The 22,059-nt window shown below is 41.2% G+C and overlaps 2 protein-coding genes across 2 annotated transcripts; one reads left to right on the top strand and one right to left on the bottom strand.

Moving 5' to 3' along the window:
• Positions 1–14,026: 14,026 nt before the first annotated feature.
• On the bottom strand, positions 14,027–15,677 carry LOC118421969. The gene is made up of 3 exons (XM_035829472.1): positions 15,620–15,677; positions 14,660–14,839; positions 14,027–14,247 (listed from the first exon to the last, which is right to left on the bottom strand). Exons 1-3 carry the CDS (start codon positions 15,675–15,677, stop codon positions 14,027–14,029), a joined length of 459 nt encoding a protein of 152 aa, XP_035685365.1.
• A 547-nt stretch (positions 15,678–16,224) lies between these two features.
• On the top strand, positions 16,225–21,189 carry LOC118421968 (GPI-anchor transamidase-like). Its single transcript, XM_035829471.1, has 10 exons — positions 16,225–16,266; positions 16,723–16,776; positions 17,280–17,371; positions 17,594–17,652; positions 17,777–17,853; positions 18,382–18,493; positions 19,025–19,121; positions 19,568–19,685; positions 20,086–20,196; positions 21,013–21,189. Exons 1-10 carry the CDS (start codon positions 16,225–16,227, stop codon positions 21,187–21,189), a joined length of 939 nt encoding a protein of 312 aa, XP_035685364.1.
• Positions 21,190–22,059: the final 870 nt, after the last annotated feature.

Below are 22,059 nucleotides of genomic sequence, written 5' to 3'. Positions count from 1 at the left end.
ATTATCTCACCATATACACCTCGGGGCGGGGCATTAACCCTTAATTATGTGACTATGTTTTATAGTGTACTTTAAACAGTTATTCCATGTAACCTGCAGAACGAGAAAGCCAATAAAATGGATCGTCCAGCCAAGCCCATCTAAGCTACACTGTACCAGCCCCATCAGTGCAATACTGTCCCCGAAGTCTGGGTTTCCAAGAGGCTGATCAGTGAAAATTAAACCTGTCTACTTTTACCCCGAGCCGGCTGGATTCTCCTATTAAAGTTTTGTATAGCAAGTTAACCTGGACAACTATGTCTGACAAAAAAAAAACTTACAAAGTGGCATGAAAATTGCAAATGACGCATTAAGAAATTGATAGTATAAAATAAACGTCGCGGTGGTTTTGAAACAAAGTTGAGAGGCACTGCCTATCATAAGAGATGTTGGCAAATCTGCGTAAAGCTTTTTTTTGCCCCTGGCCGGATATAGAGAGGGCCGTTCTCAAGATGTTGTACATACCGTCACCGTGACGTGGTTGTAACCGTGGACAACCACGACCAACGTAACAGTAGACTGCCGGCCAGCAAAACAAAAATGAAAACTTCCCTTATTAAACAAGATACGGTAAGCACATAGGATCAGACGAGCAAGCGACGCTCAGTTCGGCTGTTCAAAATGGTAAGGACTGCAAGTAGAGGGAGAACTAAAATGGCGGACGCCATTTCGAACTCCGACCGTAACTAAGACTGTGGCAGAAAGATGGCAATTTCTAACATGACGGCCTTATCCAAGCCAAGCACAATAAATACAAAATCTCCTAAAAGGCTCGAGTAGAGTCTGTTTATGAGAACAGTGCTGTATCACGGCACAGCGATGGAACAACGTCACAACGTGACCGTAAGACATTCCAGTGACAATATGGCGGCCACCTTCACTGACCATTCGGTATGAACTGTGCCTCGAAAAAAACGCAAGAAAGGCAGAAATAAGCAACACTTAACCGCTCTAGGTACAACCCACAATACCTCAACACTCCCACCAAACATTTGTGGGGTTTGGACAGCGCAACTTAGGTGAAAAGATGCCACAAAGAGTAGACAAAATCACACAACCTCCCACAACACCAGCGTTCCAATTCTGCCAAGTTTCGTGTCTGGACACGGCTTTTCTTCCCCACATCACATGCAGATTTTTGATATCCCTCCGCGGTACGTTTTCAGCAGCAACAATCCAACTAAAATGTCGTTCGAGAGCAAATGTGAAGTTTTATATCTCTTCAAAAATTCGAAGGGAGATTGCAGTCTTTCTTAAACGTCTAACAAGGAACAAATGTTGGACGGAACATGGCACTGCTTTCTGCTTGCACCTAAATACAGAGGAGATGCGGTCTGCCTTCCGTAGAGGTTGGCGGGAAGCCCAAGTAGGCCGAAACAAGTTAGTTTCTTGTATGGCGTTACAAACTGATGAGAGATCACAAAGATTCGATAGATGACAGGTCTAACTAAATTGTTGACAGGTATACACGATAGGATAGCAATTCTTATCGACAGATTTCGTCTATTCAGTCGCCAAAGGAGTTTGATGAGGTTAAATACTGTATTTGTTTGTCTTTAGTTTGTTATTAGGTTGGCTGATTGTCTGTATGCCTATCCAACAAGTTTGTTGGCTACCGGTTGGGGATTTATTGGTTTTAAGGCCTAGGTATTTTATGATTTAGACTTGGAGGAGTTTCACGAGACCAAGATACTTGTCTTCCTTGATAATATATCCAGCTGACAATGTTGATATCTTCAAGCAGATGTTTGGTAGGAAAATAGTCAAGTTCCAATTTACGAATAGGTGGTTGTCAGTAAGTCTTCGTATACCATGGGATAACTCACTACCCATCCGGCCTTAAAAGTACTATGGGACTACCTTAATCTTAGTTTTCTCACACACTCACTCACTCACTCACTCACTCACTTAATTTACATCCATTCAGAAAGGCAGAATAGTGACGTCTCGAACCACTATCAGTGTGTGGAGCTCTTTTCTAATCTCCAAGCAGATCCTATGATAGCATAAGATAGTATCAAAAGCTAGAAGAGGAGAGAAGATGGCTTAGGAGTGTGTATATGCAATATGCCCGTCTGACTCCCTTTAGCCGGCTATACGTCTTTGATGGCTTTGATGACATCTTATGGCACCGTAGGATCTACTTGGAGATTATTGTTTTCCACCGGATGAAATTTTATTTCCGCGTGTCGCGACCTTTGTCTGGATTAGGGGCATTTGCAATAATGGGACTGTTGAACTGACCCGGAGACTTCTGGTACCCAATTACCCAGTACCAGACATCGTCTGCCACCGTCCGTCTGGCACACCTCGGGTCACGATGTCTGACCTCGCGAGATCCGCGAGAGTTCCTGGATCACAGCCGAACATTAATATATATATATTGATCATCGTCTTCCACATTGTCGCGCACTGGCTGCACGGATGTCCTTGACATTGACACCTTCTAATATATATAGAGAGATGGATGGATGGATGGATGGATGGATGGATGGATGGATGGATGGATGGATGGATGGATGGATGGATGGATAGATATTTTCTGTTCTCCAAGCACAGATTTCAGTCAAGATTTTTATACGGCTCCCTTCTTTCCTCTTCAAAAATTATTGGAGAATAGATTCTTTCCAGAATCAAAATAAACGCGTTATGACATACTTAGAACTATCCAGTGACATAGACCGTAATTACAAGTTACAACACATAGAATGACAACAAAATACACAGTGAAATTGAATAGAAAATTATTCAAAACTTTACAGATAAAGTTCGCAAATAAAAGTGATTGTCATATTGCTACGTGATTAAGATTCCTGTAGGTAAAGAATCCTGTAGGAAATGGATATAAGAAAAAAAAATTACACGCTGAAATTAAGAAGAAATTCTTCAGGTTTTACAGACGCCATACATATAAAAGTCATAATCAGAAAGTTGTCACAGTGCGTGGTGTATGTGTTAGATTATTGTATATAAGAAATCTTTAAACTAGAAGAATTATAATCTTGAAGGTAATGCAATATCCTATTTTTTAGGTATTCCTTAAATGTCAAGAAAACCTTTTTATCTATTGACAGGAATATACGAGAGACAGTGAGTAGAGGACAGTTTGAAGAAAAGCACCTGCAGGCATAGTCTCACAGGGAATCACCTTAAGTAAAGGTAACTATAATATGATCCATAGTGAAACTATCTGGAGCGCGGTCCCGTCGCCTGCAATTACTTACCAGCCAAAGGAATCGTTTAAGCAGCTGAAGCAATCAATGACCTTGTGTCGCGTGTGGGTAATTGCTTCGTCAACCGGTGAAATATCTTCTTACCTCGGCGAGGTGATGGTGGACGGTCGTATTTCACAATTAGAAAACTGTGCGAGTGAGAAGAAGTATCGTCTGAAACAGGGAGCATCTAAGGCCTCTATGCCCGAGCGTGTGATATCATGTTCTAACAGTGATTGGTTTCGTCGTTTCACCCTTGCACTGCCTGAGGATTCGAATGTTTGAATTCATGACTTGGGAGCTATTACCAGAAGTCTTAGGTTCGAATCTTTGAATCCTAGACCTAGGAAACTACTACCAGAGGTCGTGGGTTCGAATCTTTGAACCCCTGACATGGAAGCTACTACCGGAGGTCGTGAGTTCGAATCTTTGAATCCCTGACCTGGAAGCTACTACCAGAGGTCGGGGGTTCAAACCTCTGAGTCTTTACCTTCACTACTTGATGACTGACTGGAGAAGACTTCAGCGATCAGATCGTCCTGTTAGAAGCAGACGATTCATGACTTTTCTCCTGTCACACATATTACCAGCGATTTTCTTTGAAAATACTGATTTAAGGACATGTAATTTTTCTCCAACTTTACAAGTCAGTATATCAAGTACAACATTTCTCTACACATGTACGTTTACCTTCTACTAAAAAGTTTCTATCCAGCATAATTTTCCGCACAAAGTACTTCGGTATCCCTTTGTAGAACCTCCAAGCAATCACACATGATGTGAAAAATTGCACCACCTTCCATCTAAAGGGTACCTTTCTTCGATCGTAGCCTTTCGAACGACACATTCTCTATTACAGCAAAGGTCTTGCTTGACGCAAGTTCAGGTTCAGGTTTGCCAGGCGCGTGTCGAGAAGAGTGAATAATAGATGTGGAGGCGACCTTTAAGGTGGCTTTCTCATAGGCCAAATATTCCGGCCAAAGGAATCGACATTTGCGGAAAAATGAATTTTTATTAAATCTCAAAGACGTCACGTCGATACGGTTTGTTGTGCTTTTACATTTGAAGATGAACCCGGCAAAATGTCACAGAATGACCATATCTTTTATTGGTATTATAGAAACTTGAACAAACGGTCGGAGGGAGAATTAGTTCTCATGTACTGAACTTTGTTAGAACTTCGTGAAGAGTACATAACTGCTGTTTTATTTAGTTACCGCGTTATTGGTTATCTAGTAAAGTTAGTTCCCAGTTTACATAAATCATACTAACAATTTGTGATTGCAAGTTATTGAAAGGGGAAAAACGGACAGTATAGAACAGTATTTATTGTATTATTATTATTATTATTATTATTATTATGGTGATAATGATGTATTATTATTCTTGTATTATTGTACTATGTATGTACCTTAATGTGTATGCTGCACAACATCAGAATCTTACTGCGTGGTGCATGCAGCAAACTGTACTGTCATGTTGCCATTTAAATAAAGTCAGAGAACAGTATAGCATATGTCTACTGTAGTCTAACAGCTAACTCTAAACCACATAAACATATATATATACATAATTTAACAGATATAATAGATATCAATTCGCGCTCAACAGCAGCAGGCAATTTTACACAATTACTTACATCGTAAAGCAAACTCAGCACGCAGTACACAATAATCCTGAAACAAGAAGGGGGTGAAGGACCCAGCGTGCATTTGCCTCCAATGTCATGGCTCTCCGGCACCCTCCGGATATTAATGTTACCTCATGAATCACAGACAATTCCTAATATCCTAAAACAAGTAGGGGGAACGACCGATCGTGCATTTGCCTCCTGTGTCACGCCACGCCCTGTCCAACTTCATAGCTCTCCGACTCCATCCGGACATCAATGTTAGTAATGTTACTTAATTCATGAACTAGACTGTAATATCCAACACAAAAATTGGCCTCACACAAATTTTCGACTGAACAGCACCAGTCTTTGTCAGGAAATGAAGAATCCACTGCTGTCGTGACGTCACATTATGCAGATAGAACATATGACTGGGTGAGCAGGGGATCATAAGTTTCGTCTATGGCGCTCGCCGTCTCAGTTCAGGGATGGTTATAAAGCTTTGATGTGAAGGACCGAGCGTGCGTTTGTCTCCCATGTCACGCCACACTTTGTCAGCCTACATCGCTTCCCGGCACAATCCGGGCAACATGGGCAATGAGTCGTGCTGTGGAGGACCAGAAATCGCTAAACCCACTTATTTCGCTGAACGTGGGACAGTTCATTAACCACTGCCATCAAAGAAATCAAACCTCACACTTGTAAAAGTAGTACCTCATTTGAGTGAAAACTAGTGTTATATATCTATGCAAATAAACATATATATTTGATAATTGCATGAAACAAGGACGTTATATGAAACGTTTCATAAAACGTCCTTGCATGAAACAAGTGGGGGAACGACCGATCGTGCATTTGCTTCCCATGTCACGCCACGCCTTGTCGTCTTACATAGCTCTCCTGCACCCTCCGGATATCACGGGCAATGAGTCGTGCTGTGAGAGGACCAGAAATCGACGTCCCGCTCCATGAAACATGGCAGTCTGAACATGAAGCAACGGATTCTTCATTAACCGGGGGCATAACGGTCCATGTTTCAGGGAGGCGCGTTGGGTGGAATACTACAGCTGTACCAAAGAAAACTCTGGTGAACAGGTGAAATGACAATCTAAAAAGTCCCTTGAAACCGATTCAGTGACACTGGTTGGATTCAATTATTCTTACCTTAATTCTAAGTTTAATACATGTATATCCTATATTAGTGTCCATTTGGAGTGATTGTAGATTGATGAAAGGTCTAGGAATCTTCATTCTCCTCTGTCGTAACGTTATAAATGACATGGTGAGTATGCGGCAATTGCACAGTATTTTCGCAATACTACACCAGCGAACATCACAAGATGTACATACAGAATGCTCAAAATAAACATATGAGATGTCTCTCCAGACAACAAATCCTTGTTTTATACAAAAATTTTACGCATCGATTTACTTTTATTTGGCATTAAACTGAGGTAGTTAAGCCACCATCCATTGCGTCTTAACTGTTCCTCGCGTGTATGATATTCTGATTGCTTCGTTACATTTACATGTCGTTTGTTCTCTTGCCAAGGCTTTGTCGTTCATTTTTCAAGTCTTCAGTGACTTCTCATGAATAAATAAAAGTTCAAACAAACTAGCAAAAAAATAACATGCACATTTCACAAATAAATGCTTTCCTGAATTTCTCCAGTCCTGGAATCTGCCTCCTCTAGATCTCCAGAGACCTACTTGACGACTATAGGTAGCATTTGGGCGCATTAACATAACTCCTCTTTAGCCCTAGGCGAGTGAGTTGACAATTCTACAGCACATTTGTGACCACTTTGCCATTTTACCTGCAGATTTGATGAGCTCCATTTTTGTACCCCGCGGCACAGACGTTATACACCCTGCCGTTACACTGTGACAACTAGTGCAGCGATGGCAAGCCACCAGAGCAATCCTGGCTTCTTTGAAAATCCAACCTTTTGCATTTTGAGAGGACATTTGGGGTTTGAAAGTCAAGTACTGTAAAATGAGAAATGTTCGTTGCAATTGTAAAATGAAGTGTTCGCGGTGGTTTTAAGCAAGGTTAGCGTATGACGGTAAAAATGTTTATCGTGGCGACGTTTGTGGCGTAACTGCTGGTAGAGAGTTCGGCTCGAAATCTAATGGTCACGAGTTTGATACTCGCAGTGCTCCCGACCTTGTGCCCTTGGGAAAGGCACTTTACGCGACCTTCCTCACTTCACCCAGGTGTTAAAATGGGTACCTGACTTCGGCCGGGAGGAAAAAGGAAAGACTACCTTCACCTTCTGTCTGTACTGTTTATGTGGCACTGTAATATAAGTTACAAACTTGAGTGCAGTGCCATATTGCTCTTGTCTACCCAAAAGCAAAATAGACGTTTTTGGGGTAGTTTTAAGTTTGCATTATGAAGAGGTCAAGGCGAACATAAATCCACTGCATGTATTACCCCATTTAAAGTGACTTCAACCGGCCTTTCCCGCAGATGCTGTGACTCCTGGAAGGCCTGAAAATGAGAAGGATCGGGCGATTTACCACGCTGATGTATGTTGGTGTCCGCTTTGTTTATCCAGTAAAAGACTCGGCAGTGTCTGTGTGTGTGCTGATACAGCCATGCGAAGGTGAACGCCCCGGGACGCACAATCACGCGCACCGTGTTGCACATCAAACCCGGCTTATCTGCAGAGGATGAATTATGATCAAAGATTAGTTTGTTTTCAACGGAACTGTTATCAGCTTTCTGAAGATCGAATGGTTGTACCCACATGGGATGATCGAATAAAGCGGGTATCACTGGACTTTGGCACGTTGGCGGCGTCTCTGCGTTCTAACTTTAATTTGTGTTACCCTTGACTTTACTTTACAATGATAGTATCATTCAAAGCGCAGCATACATATCAAAAAGAGCAGGGGTTCACCCGGTGTAAGTGGTTCAAAACATACAGTCCTATGGCTGCACCTGTGGCAATTACTGTCGTGTCGTGTTGAGGTCACCTGGGTGGCGCCGAGTGGCTCTTGCGATTTAGCCCCTGGCTGCGAAGAGAGAGTAGTCGGCCCACTTAATAACAATAACAATTACAATGATAGTGTCATTAAAAACTTACGAGTATGATCAAAAGACAAAAAAATACACACAATGCGTAAAAGTTTGGGGGTTTTTTATCAGTGAAATTCGTCTGTCACTTGGTCGTAGCTACACCGCCAACATGTCACAGCTTCAGTGAAATATTTGCCCTTAACGTCGACTTCGCTTTTGTGCACTGTGGAACATGGAGATTTTACCACTCCATCTCATATCTTCCCTGTATTCAACTAATCTCGCTCTGGTGCTATTATATTCACCTTCACGGAAGAGAAACAAATCTTTTGGTCAAATTGATAACTCTAATGCTTGTACCAGATAACTATCACCGTGTTTACTGGTAAAGCTGTAGACACCCTGTCCTGGGATGCAGTACATGCCAAAAACCGGTAGGGTCCGGAGGTAGGGAAAGGGCGCCTTGCATGCTATTCAGTCGATTACATAATGTAGCAAGTGACAATACAGAACCGAATGTGTGAATGTGTTTGAGTAAGAATGCATTGCTAGGTTAGACCGTGTGAATGTTAACATTATTTCTTTTGCTTGTAAATATCACATTTCTAGTTACCTGTCTACAAACCTATTCACAAATTTGATTCTGAAACATTCTCCCAACAAAACATGTACGTCAAACTGTACACAAAGTCAAAATCGATGCTCAATCTAGACTACCTTGTAAGGTTCCACAAAAGGATATTGCCCTCTTGATTTCTTTTGGTAAAGTCCCCCGATGTCAATTGTAACTACGTCAATAAAGACAGATCCTCATGACCGCCGGCCGGAAATCATCTGAGAGCAATTTACTGCGGTAAGCATCAACCAGCCGTGAGCAAAATAGGATTCTCCTGAAGGCAGCGTGGAATAGAAAACGGTGGCCTCGATTTTTCCTTTAAGCTCATAGACGGGAGTATCATACAGCAATAGTTCATTTAGGGCGCGGTCGCATAGGTCGTGTGATCGTCGTACGATTTTGATACCATAACATTTTCCAGCACTTCCTGACAGAAACAACCAGCGACATGGATCCAAAGAAGCATTTCATTTGTGTGCAAAGATAGTTGAACTTTGTAGGAGACGTACATATACGTACGCATGATTCTCCAAAATGCCCGAAGCGATCCTACGACGATCTCACGATCTATGTGACCGCGCCCTTATTGATAAAAAAAGTACAGTGACTTTCGTAAGGTCTTCCATTATACAACCATATATGAAAACAATGAGTGGATACATTTGGATCAGCCTAGTTAATACACAGTCTGATTCTAACGTCAAAACATTGCTTGATGTATTTACCTCTTTGTAATCATTAACAATCTCCTCCTAGAATGAAATTGAATTTGTCTATACGATGTATCATGCTACAATTTAATTATTTTGAACAAGCGCAAATGAATTTGAACATCTTTGAGCGTTTATCATCTGTCGTAACAACAATCCATGACGAAGTGACGTTCACTTTTTGAACAAAACGGACACCTTCTGGTCACTGGGAATTTTATGATTACCTGCTATGTCCATACGTTTAGCATAGGACAGCAGACTTGGATCGTTATCCTTGCGATTGCTCTGCAAAGTTCAAATCATGTTTATTCAAAATATATTTTTCTTGTTCGTAATTTTCTTCACGCACAATCACGAACACGCGTCTGCATATCGATAGAAACCCCCGAAAATAGCCAAGAGAAATGATGTGTCTTATTCTAATCATTTATATACTGTCTGCGAAAAAGGTGTCGAACCCAATAACCCGGGACCAGGTTCGGAGTAGAGCTAGCTTTTACTAGTTTTAGACTAGAGTAGACACTTGTGATATTGTTTTTACTTTGTCTGAATCTCATGTTACCTGCAATTAGCCCACAGGCAAGAATTTGCAATAAACTTTATAATATATATAATGCGTCGTTTTGATGTCGATACTCCACCTACAGTGGTTTACAAATGAACCCTAATTTCAACACAATTCAGTTTTGTTAATGTCTTCAAGAATGATTGAACATTTAAATTTGTGTTTGCGTTTCAGGGGCAAAAAGGGGGATTCATACGTGCGTAAAAATAAGTTCAAGTCCGTATCAGGTTCGTATGGAGTTCTTATCCTCTACCAGGCTCCACAGGTCACTGTAAAAAGTAGAAATTGGACAAACATAGATGCCTAGGGAGTTAGCTGGCCGAGGAGTATGGTTTGCGATCCTGCTAACGCGTCTGCAAACTATCTGTCAACATTTGTCCAATTTCTAGTACTTTTCCAGCACCTGTGGAGCCCGATAGAGGCTAAAACTTCCATACGGACCTCATATGCATACGGACTTGAATATATACGCACGTGTGAACCCACCTACATACCAAGACGTGCCCTTACGTTGATGTTGAAAACCCGCAGGAAGCTGTGACAAACGAGGTGCCAACGCCCGGATCATATATCTGGCGGCATTTATCATAGAAGTGCTATTTCTGAACCTATTCCCGGACCCTCCCCCCTGACTGGAGATCAGGTATCAGGTTCCCAGATCAGGTATCAGTTTCCCATTCCTCTCCCGGGGTAGTCACAGAGCAGCCGACCGTGCGCCATTCGTCAAGTCAAGGTCAACAGAAAAGTTATTGAGGCATTAAATCATACAACCCATTAGATTTATTGTATCTTACAGACTCGTAAATCATGCGTATCGGTTCCTTTACCTTATATGCTCCAGGCGTGTACCTTGTTTCACGGGTAGTCTACCCTACAGACGGGTAGGCCTTGATGAGACTTCGAAATGATTAGAGTTTGTCCCCCCTAGCGGTGTGTTATTTGATTCCTGAACTGGATAATCTATAGTCATGTTTCTGGTGGTAGATATTCCTTGTGCCCGAAAGTAAGTGACATAAGTTATGCCCCCAAGCGGTTGTTCAGGAACTTGAGAGGTATTTTTGTTTGAATCGTTCAATCAAGTGTTATTGAAGCAAATACAACACATTTAGATTTATTAGATCTTACATACTCATACATCATGCGTATCGCCCGTTCCTTTACCTCATATGCTCCAGGCGTGCCCTTGCTACATGTATAAGTCTATCCTATAGTTGGCGGTAGGTCTTCATGAGAACTCGAGCTTGAAATGACTATGATAACGGTCTGGGCCTCCTAGCGGTGTGTTATGTAATTAATGTTCAGGATAATCTATGTTTTTGGTGATAGATATCCCTTGTGCTCGGAAATAAGTGACAGAAGTTTAGGCCCCCAAGCGGTTTGTTGGTCATTTTTGAGCTTGAGCTTGAAAGTCATTTTGTTTAAATCGTCCAATCAAGGTCAACAGAAAAGTCGTACCCTTGCCACCCGGGTAAGTCTATCCTATAGTTGGCGATAGGTCTTCATTAGAACTCGAGCTCGAAATGACTATGATTTAATACGGTTTGGGCCTCCTAGCGGTGTGTTATGTAATTAATGTACATGTTCCGGGTAATATATAGTCATGTTTTTGGTGATAGATATACCTTGTGCTCGGAAATAAGTGACGCGGTTTGTTGGTCATTTTTGAACTTGAAAGTTATTTTGTTTTAATTGTCCAATCAAGGTCATCAGAAAAGTTATTGAGGCATTAAATCATACAGCCCATTAGATTTATTGGATCTTACAGACTCGTAAATCATGCATATCGCCGGTTCCTGTACCTTATATGCTCCAGGCGTACCCTTGGTACATGGGTAAGCCTATCTTTAGTAGATAGGTAGGTCTACATGAGACCTTATAATTACGGTTTGTGCCTTCTAGCGGTGTATTATATAATTCCTGTTTTGTCTAATCTATACTCAAGGTCTTTGGATGTAAGCACCAGCTATGATCGGAAATGAGAGGCATAATTTGCGGCCTTCAAGCGTTTTGTTTTTTACCTTGAGGGGCATTTTTGTTTAAATCGTTCAACCAAGGTCAACTGAGGAGTTGTCGAGGCAATAAGTCATACAACCCATTAGAGCTATTACGTATTATAGATAATCGATGAACCATGCGAATCACCGGTTTTCTCCGTCTCGTGTTTACCGTTTGAAGATGAAGTCAACGTCTTAAAGGTTGTGGGGAGGGTAGGTACAAAGGGGTGATGAGAGGGTTAAGTTCAGTCATTCATCTTTTAGAAGATCTTGCTGCACTGACATCACCCTAGCTCATGCACTGCGGGGGGTTTTGACTTGAATACGTGTGTAGGTTCTTTCCTGCTTTTAGACCGTACATATTTTAGTTTCCCAACGTGATATGTTAGAAAAATTTTAAAAAAGACACAAAGAAAACAAAAATTTGAAATGAAATATGATAAAATATGAAAAAGACAGCTGATAGACAATTCTTGTGCGAACTGTCGCGAATATTCTATCTGCAGTTTATTTGCCAAAACAGTTTCATACAATTTTGAAGATGACATTTAACTTCTGGCAGATAGGTTAAGTATGGGGTACAAAGGAGTGATAACAATGTGCCTTAGAGAAAAAGTGGTTGCTTTGTTTCTAGCGTTCTTTATACATTTAGAATACGTGTCAGTTTGTGTCAGCAAATTCAAATCCCCACTTTCACTTTCACTTCACTTTAGTCTTTGCGTATTTAGACTGGTTAAGTTTTCAAATGTTAAAGGGGACCTAAACCTTTTTTGTAAAGCATTATGCAATATTTTAAGTACATCAAAAAGTCCATTTTTTACTTGTTTTACGTTAGTGCATCATAGATTAGCGTTTCCACAACAGTTGAACTTCGCGCCGTTTTCTTCCCAAGTTGTACTTCTCATAATTTCTTGCCGCAAAATTTCGATCCTTGAAGTTTGCTCGAAAAGTTTTGTGACTTTTCACCAGTGTGTCTACTCCCCGGTTTCCGTTACAGTATAGTAAAGTTTCAAATGTTAAGAATCCCAGGTGTACTTCTCATAATTTGTTGTGAATTTTCGATCCTTGTGGTTTGCTAAAAACAAGTTTTGCAATATTTTTACCAAACCAGGCGGGAGTCAGATAGAGACTAGTCTAATCCCCTAAACGTTCCAGGTCAGTAAGCCAAGATCAACTCGATTTCGACTGACCCACCGAAAATTAGGTCAGCCAGGCCGGCGCCCTTTTGGGCAGGGCCAATTTCACTCCACCCGGGGTCATTTCGCAAAGGAGCCACAGATCATTTATGCTGTTTACTTGGTTCAATTTCGGTTAAACTCCAGACGGGAGTGTTATTTTCCAATAGATTAGGTATCAATGAGTTCACAATCAGCAACCTTTTTGCAGATGATTTCAAAGAGTGATGTCAATGTGTACAGTTGTTCTACTTACGAAAGCGCGAAAGTTACTCAGTATAAAAACGGGCTTTTAAAAGGGGTTCTAAACTCCAGAAGGGGGTATTATTTTGCAATAGATTAGGTATCAATGAGTTCATAATCAGCAACCTTTTTGCAGAATTCCATCACTTGTGGTGAATTACGCAAGGTGTGTTTGTAAATCTCACTAAACACATGAATACCCTACCCATGCATTTCCTATACGTATACAGGCACTTCCTTCATCGTGAATATCTTCGGCATAAAGGAGGGGCGATGTGTACACCAAGACGGCCAATTGTTCACAAGACATCAAACAACACAAAACAATAGAGATTTTAACATCGCCCCTTTTTAACAAATTGAAACCGTCAGGCCATAATGTGACATGGCATGCATATTTTATGTCTTAAAATTAATATCTTTCAGACAATAAAACCCTCTTTGGAGTTAAGGACTCCTTTCAATTACTCGGTTTAATATGCTGAAGGGCTGTTAAAGATTTAGATACGGTGTTGACGCGCCATCTAGCGGTTTGATTTCTAAATGCTGTTGCTTCCAGTCCGATATATGGGACATTGGCACTTCATAATAGATTGTTAGACTATATCAAGCTTATGTTAGGTCTGTTAAGATCCAATGTTTCGTCATTAACTAACCCACAGGAAGCATTAAAAACCAGCATTGATATGTATGCCATTGACAAATGAATAAACTTACTGACTGAGACCTGTTGGATACAACATTTGATTAATGGATATCAGTAAGAAAAGGTTTTCTCCTTCAAAGTGCTGTTTTATAAGATTTAATTCCACCCTCAAAGAACTGCCAATTCTTATATCATCTCTACAACCAAACAAAACAGGACCATCGTCATGGAAACCGTCGCCATGATAACGGCAGAACTGCTGACCGCGTTGCAGCCATCCTCGATGCAGCAGGTGACCTTGACCCTTGACCCTGGGTGGTGTTGTGTGACGTCACGCAGAGAAGCCCTGCGGTCCACACAGCGGTGGTAGTGGGCACAGCTTCGGCTCAGGTAATGCTTGCCTTCAACTGTAGGGAAGCAGGGAAGGTTCGCTGTAAGTTTTCTGATATCACTCGTCGTGCACAAATAGTAAAAAGGTAAAAAGGACAGAAGATTTAATGTGAATCTAATGGGGAGGAGAAGAAATAGATAATGAGCTGACACGTAAGAGGTGGAAAGAGTAAATTACATGTTTAGGGCTAGGATATATTAGAGAAAATGATGCAAGAGAAATAAAGATAAAAAGAATTAGACAATGAAAGTGAGGGATAAGAGGGAAAGAAAAAGAAAGAAAATTAGAAAGGAAATCAAGATAGGAAAAGACAGGAGATTACAATAAAGAAAAAGAAAGGAGAAGAAAGCGAAAGAAAAATAATGGATAAACAGAAAGTAAGAAACATGGCAATGGGAAAGAAAGAAAGAAAGAAAAACCGATATTACCTAGTGCATCCATCTGGTAGCAGGCGTCGTACGGCCCGAGTCCCAGGGGCACAGGTCGGAGGTCACAGTCGGTCATGTTCCACACGGGACAGCGTGGGGGCACCAGCTGCGCAGGCGCGTCGGGCGGGAGTGACGTCATGGTCGGGGTGACGGCGCACTGCAGACATCGGATGGCGGGAACTGTAGAAAAGGACCACACACTAACTTTTTACTCCAGCCCCTTTCTCATTTAGACCGATTCCAGGTGCTAACAGGATCTGTTTCTATAACGTTATAGCCAGTATAACTACCCTTCGGTGAAACACAACAGCTTCGCAGGCACGCGGCGCGGCAGCAGCTGGTTATATTATACACTAAACAAACTATCAAACTTAGCTTTTGCACAGCTATCTGCAAATGCTCCAACGAAGATGCCCCTACTGTGCTTGGTGATAACAAATTCCACTCTATGATAGTTCTGAGAAAATATTTTTTAACAGGTGTTTCGTTTGACAGCAAAAAGAGCCCGTCGAGCGACGCCGTAGGCATGGTGACTGATAACCCTGACCAATCCATTCCTAACATACCCCGTCTTTCACGGGAAAGCCTATCGGGTGTGAATGGACCAGAATTAAAAGTTCGACATGAGCGTCTTTTGACATGAAACACATGCACCCATTTCTTAAACTGTATGCTTAAGTGTGATGCTTCATAACGAACAAGAGATTTTTATACAGACTCCCTCAACTTCACATAAAATTCTCAACACACAAATTATCCCCCAACATTTGATGACAGTTTATGAGATGAAACTGAACATTTTTACTTTTTGAGAGCAAATTTAAGGTTCCTGTCAATTGCTGGGAACTAAAAGCATGCGTTCTAAGGTACAAATTCTACATCGTACGTTAAGAGTCTAATATACTTCAATGTGGGCGATATTTCATAACAACCTATTAGACCTCAACTTTTGTTACTTACCCGGACAAACCATGCAGATGATAAGTGCCAGAATCTTGAAGAACTTCATACTGCACATCCTTCTAGCGTACTCCCCTTGTTTTGTTATGAAGCACTTGGAACGGAAGTGACGTCAAAAAGAGGTCCAGGGCGATCAAATTTCTGGTTATTCCAGCTCCAAGCGAAATGTGCCATAATGTAGAAAATGTTAGAACAAGCGATACAAAACTGGACTGTTACAGAAATTAGCTGCGACCAACTAGTAAAGCGCCCTTCGCGGGCTTTTGGAGTGGCGGCATTTATTTTTTGCCGCGGGATCGCGCTGATTTTTTAACGCCATGATATGGGTTAAGGTTCTCTATGTTGGAAAAGGAGTCGTATTACCCTGAGCTGCCATGCTAGTATTTACGTTTCTTTTTAAGTTGCACCAAATACGCAATACCAAATACACTTTAAAACCAATGACGCTTAATTACTTTGTCCTATACCATACATTAATCCCCAAATCGTATTTTTGCACATCCCGTTTTCTTTTAAATCTCATTCCTTTCTCACGAACAGGTGGTTATCGTACTGGGACGGTCCCCTGCCCCGCGCGGTGGCTGCTGGGTAAACACCTGTCCAAGATGGCGGCCCGCAGTGCCTGTGTTTGGGCGGGTCTGGTGTTTGTGGGGCTTTTGTTCGTGTCTAGGGCTCATTCAAGCAATATAGAGGTATGGTGGACATTCCCTAGTAATCGTAGAACATGTAGGATATTCAAGTAGTAAAGTGCCATGCCCACAACGTTGCGGTAGAGTATATTTTGTTGTTTAGGGGGGAGGGGGGTACTGACCAAAACACGGACGAAAACACAAAGGTTTAGTTTGCCCACAATTTGAGCGTTGTTATCCAGTCTCGCTACCTTTTCTATGTGGTTCCTTTGTCATTGCCTATATATGAGACTCCCGACTGAGCATAAACCTACAATGGTCTCTGCCAAATAGAAATTCTGCTAGTAATATAGACAATGAATTTGCTCCGTCACATTCATTATTGATGAGCAAGATAGTATTCTGTTTGTGTAGCTTTTCATGTTTCATCAAAATTTTGTGAGCATTGTCATATCCCTTGATTTTTTTTAACAGGAGCAGGTTGGTGGTTTCTTCAAAAGTGGCCACACCAACAACTGGGCTGTGTTGGTGAGTCTTCTACCAATACATATTTCCCTTCGTCAAGCCGACAGCCATGTTTCTTCATCTGGGTCATACAGACACGTCTGTTCTTTAGCACCAGGAACACAACATTAATTATCCTAGGTCTGACCAACCTCCTTGGTCTGACCATCAAGTAAGAAAAATGTTACTGTAGATGCAGAAATTTTCGCAGTGGCTTTACGTTCATGGTTTTGCATTGCAAATTTACTGGAAACATTTTTTTCATCAGTAAAAGACTACTATAGTTAAACATTCTGAAAAATCATACCTGTACTAGTATAGTGCATGGGATGGTGCTACCGCGGACTTAAAGCCACTGCAAACACTCCGCTACCACGAAATAAAATCCCTGCAAACTTAAATACATTTACAGTACTACGTATGGAGGAAGTGCAAGTTGCACCTGTGCAAGTTGATGCCAAAATGTATTTCAAGTCCTGGGCCTATCTATATTGTGTAATGTGTGTAATACATGTTTTTCCTTCCAGGTGTGCACCTCCAGGTTCTGGTTTAATTATCGTCACATCGCCAACACCCTGTCTGTGTACCGCAGTGTCAAGAGACTGGGGATTCCTGACAGGTGAGGACTACCTTTTAAGATGATAAAAATGAAATATTTAGTAAGCTTTCACCTGCATTGGTAACAGTAACAATGAATAATTGTAAAATTTATATATTGGTACTGGTTTTCATACACTCAGTCATAGGCAGAAGATCAAGGAGTAAAAATGTGCTCTGTACTTGCTTCTACACTTTCACTTTGTAGTAATGGTTTTTTTTTAAATCCATATGCATTTTACAGTCAGATCATTCTCATGCTGGCAGATGATATGGCCTGCAATCCCAGGAACCCTCGACCTGGTAAGATTTTGTCACTTCTTCAATACAGTACATTTGTGTCATGAATATAAGGTTAGTTTAGTTCTCATCTCTATTTATTTTTACAATCATGTATGTCAGTTATGATTAGTGCTCTGTTTCACAGCTACTGTGTTCAACAATGCCAACCAGCACATCAATGTGTATGGAGACAATGTGGAGGTGGACTACAGGGGGTATGAGGTAGGTTAAAGGGTCACTGTAGCAGACTGAAGCACTGAAACATGTAGTCTAACCATTTGGCCCAGATACATGAAGTAGCAGCTACTTATTGGTGGTTAACCCCCATATGAACCTACTAGGGGCAAGATGTGTAAGTGTGTGGTAGGGAGTAGATCCTGATATAGGGCAGACAGGCCTGCAGCCTGGCTTGGAAGGACTCCACACCAAGCTGGGTGTTTCATTGTTGATGGTGCAGGGAAAATGTTTGTCTGTATGAGTATTGGGTGGGTACGCACAAAAGAGTTGATAAGAGTTTTGGGTGAGTCCAATTTTGGTGTTGGAAATTACTTAAAGTTGATAAGAAATTTGTAAAAGGACAACAAGCCTTAGGGAAGCTTAATTCTTAAGAAGAATAAAGCACATAAGCAGGTAAGCACATCTGTGCAGCATTTGCCATATCAATTTTCATATTATTATTGCAACATCTGTTCCCTATGGATTGTTGAACTGCTAAATGCTGTTTTGTTGACTGTTCTTCTCCACTGCCAGGTTACAGTAGAGAACTTCATCCGAGTGCTGACCGGCCGTCTGCCTCCCAGCACACCTCGCTCCAAACGTCTGCTCACAGATGACAGGAGTAATGTACTGGTCTACATGACGGGTAAGGACACCTGGCACTACTTACCCTAACTAACTCTGACCTTACCCTAACCCCAACCCTAACCCTGCCCCCCAGCACTCCTCGCTCCAAACATCTGCTGACAGACAATAAGAGTAACATACTGGTCTACATGACTGGTAAGCTTAGTCCTATTTACAATGTACAAATAGCTTGCAAGCAGTCTGCATGTACATTGTAACTTCTTTACATTTGTGACCGCACCTGTACTGTGAGCAGTGACACCTGTACAGTGTGAAAAAGAAGGTGACATACAGTCAATGAAATGTTGGTGAGAATAAAAAATCTTTATTAAATGACGTACCAACCTGATGAAGCTATTCATGGATGGAAAAGCATCATGCTTCACCTGGTTTGAGGATGACCTTTTAACCATTTTTAACCCTGCTGTTTTTGTCTGATCATGATAAGTGTAGTGCATGTGAATACTAAGTGGTCTCCTTCCACTGTTTTTGCCAGGCCATAAGACTTGTAGTATACATGTATACTAATTGATGTCATGCTTATATCCAGGCCATGGAGGCGAGGGTTTCCTGAAGTTCCAGGATGCAGAGGAAATCTCAAACGTGGAGCTGGCAGACGCCTTCCAGCAGATGTGGCAGAAAAACAGGTATGAATGAGACCATACTGTGTCCAGTGGATACATACTGACTGAGAGGTATTTAGAGAGTTCCTCCTGCAGTACCAAGGAAAGATGCTAGGAGGCCCTTCATATCCCCCACATCAAGTTACAATCAATGTATTGCATGTACTAGTAGGTAAAAATGTCATCATCATTATCATTCATACCCACGTACATACGTTTGCACACACAGACACACACACAGACAAACATACATACACTCTGACACATAAACACACACACTCACACAGACACTCACACAGTTATACACATAAACACACGCACACAAGAAGAGTCAACCCTCCCGTGGAACAGATCGCTCTGTCTGGCAATTTGACCACGGTCCGAAAAACCTCATGTGAAACCGATTACACAAGGTTGTATTTTTGTATTCCATATGTGTATAACATTCTTTTTCTTCCCCCCTCCCCCAGGTATCATGAGCTTCTGTTCATGATTGACACCTGCCAGGCAGTGTCCATGTATCACAAGTTCTACTCACCCAACGTCATCGGCATTGGCAGTGCTCAAGTTGGGGAGGACTCCCTCTCAGTAAGTCGTCATGTCTTTACATAGAAACCCCCACCATGTATTATACCATACTACAGAGAGATGCAGAGTAAAATGTTCTTGATTTGGATGGGAGAAGTATTTAAGTTTTTTATAGCCAGCTGGTGCTGTATGCTGACAAAACTTGTGTGTTATGCTATGGTCACCATTGGAAAAAGTCCTATAGTAAATTAACTGTTTAAGGTTGTTGTTTTTTTACTTGACCCCTATGTGGCCCTGCGGATAACATGCAACTACCAGGCAATTTTGTAAATACCATAAACATCACTGGCAAAAGAGAATAAAAGATTTTATCAGGGACATGCCAAAAGTTATATCCCTACAATTTTTTTATATGTTTTTTAGAATAATCTTTGTCTTACCTCCGTCCCTCCCCCCACAGCATCACGTGGACCCTTCCATCGGAGTGTACATCATTGACCGGTACACCTACTACCTGTTGGAGTTCCTGGAGACGGTCACACCCGACAGCAAGAAAACTCTGGCTGATCTGGTTAGTAAATATTCAATACTTTTCTGTGATCTCTCTTCAGTGTTGGGCATACTTGAGTTAGTGGGACACATACATGTAGTAAAACACTGTGAGGTCCTAATAGCAGTTATAATGAACAGATATTTGGAAACGTTTTGTAATTGTATATTGAATAGTAACTGGAATAAAGTTGTATGAAAACTGTTTGTATGCCAAATACTTTTGTTCATGAGCAGTACATTTCATTTATAGCATGGCTCATAATCTCAAGCAACTATTAAGAAGCCCCAAAAATAAATCTAACTTTTAACACCCTGTATAAAGTTATTTAATTTTTTATTTTCAAAATATATATACTAATAATAGCATGTCCTATGTCACTTGTTGCCATGTAAGCTGTTGGCTGTTGCAACTGTGTGGAGTAATCTTTATGCCAAAAAGCAGTTACTCAAGCAACTGGATATGATTTTGGAAAGGGTCAGACATTTTAAAAAACATCAGTTGTTTTTTGTCAGTGGCACTCAACGGATGTTGTATGAAACGTCTCACTATTTCCAAACCATATCCAGTTTCTTGAGTAACTGCTTTTTGGCGTATTTTATTAGCTGGATGCCTAATCTTCATGGATGCAAACTGCTATTGAGAGGCCCCAAAACAAATCTAACCTAGTAAAAAGTTGTAATGGTAAAGATCACCATTATTACTAGTTTGAAGATTTCTTTAAAAAGACTAAGTGCAATCTGTAATGTCTAATTTGAAAATAACTGTATTCGTAGTTGCATGTCATATGTCATTTGTTGCCATGTAAACTGATGCCCCTGTAACCTTTGTCTCCAGTTCCGTGTGTGTCCGAAGCGCGTGTGCGTGTCCACCCCCGGAGTGCGGACTGACCTGTTCACCCGCGACCCCAACTCTGTCCTCATCACAGACTTCTTCGGCAGCGTGCGGAACGTGGAGATCACCAGGCAAACCGTCACTCTACAGCGTAACGACACAGCGCAGACATGCAGGTAGGCAATTAATGCCACACGAATTTGATTTTTTTTTGTTTTTGGATCAAAAAGCTCTTGCTAGATTAAAATAGACTAGACGATTGGTGCAAAATATAGCTAAAATTGCTCAAGATGTGGTAAAAGCATGAATTTTGGTATGATTCCCGAGTGTGTACTTAACATTCCCAAGGGTGGAGCCAATTCAAAATGCATGTTGCTTTGCAATGGTTGCTAGGAAATCATTTTCCTTTACAAATAGTTACAAAATTCTCTGCTATGAAAAATATCCCAAAGAAATAGACTCTGAGGAAGACTTTACTAGCCGTCAAGATAAAAACAGACAAACAGAGGAAAACTTGTATCTTCCTGAAACTGTGTGTACAGGCTCTGTTTTAACGTTAATATTTCAATTTATCCATATCTTTGAATATCCAAAAAACAATATGAAGAATTGCTATCGCGGAACTAAAAGGCAAAGGCAAACTTCTCTTGTGAGGACAAAATGGCTCAAACCTGTCCTAATCAAACACATGCCATGAATGAAATACAAAATTTCTCTATAGAAATTGCTAAACTTTCTTTCCAACACTGAATTAAACTATAGGGACTTACCCAAAATTTTCGGTCCAACTCCGTCGACCTTGTTCACAGAATGACCCTATCTCCAGCAGTGACGTCAGGAACATGCCACTTTTGCAGGAGGGGGTCATAAGTATAAGTGTTCCTGACGTCCCTATATTAATCCAGTGGGAATTGGAAAGAAAGTTTAGCAATTTCCATAATGTATTCTACCAACACAGATAAACTTTCAGACAAAATTTCTCTTCCCCCTTCAATGGCAGTTCCTGTACTAAACACCGAAAGCTGAGGAGGAAGCTGGGGTATGCTGACC

This window comes from Branchiostoma floridae, chromosome 8 (genome assembly GCF_000003815.2).
Source record: "Branchiostoma floridae strain S238N-H82 chromosome 8, Bfl_VNyyK, whole genome shotgun sequence".
NCBI classification, from domain to species: domain Eukaryota; kingdom Metazoa; phylum Chordata; class Leptocardii; order Amphioxiformes; family Branchiostomatidae; genus Branchiostoma; species Branchiostoma floridae.
This window is presented reverse-complemented; position numbering and strand designations above follow the sequence as displayed.

Bases quoted from the DNA above. Each gene is read 5' to 3' on its own strand.
- LOC118421969 (XM_035829472.1), bottom strand. From the start codon at position 15,677: ATGTGCAGTATGAAGTTCTTCAAGATTCTGGCACTTATCATCTGCATG. The intron at 14,840-15,619 runs GTAAGTAACAAA...CCTTTTCTACAG, and splicing joins CATCTGCATGGTTTGTCCGG to TTCCCGCCATCCGATGTCTG. The intron at 14,248-14,659 runs GTAATATCGGTT...GCTTCCCTACAG, and splicing joins CTACCAGATGGATGCACTAG to TTGAAGGCAAGCATTACCTG.
- LOC118421968 (XM_035829471.1), top strand. From the start codon at position 16,225: ATGGCGGCCCGCAGTGCCTGTGTTTGGGCGGGTCTGGTGTTT. The intron at 16,777-17,279 runs GTGAGTCTTCTA...TTTTCCTTCCAG, and splicing joins CCAACAACTGGGCTGTGTTG to GTGTGCACCTCCAGGTTCTG. The intron at 19,122-19,567 runs GTATGAATGAGA...CCCCTCCCCCAG, and splicing joins CAGATGTGGCAGAAAAACAG to GTATCATGAGCTTCTGTTCA.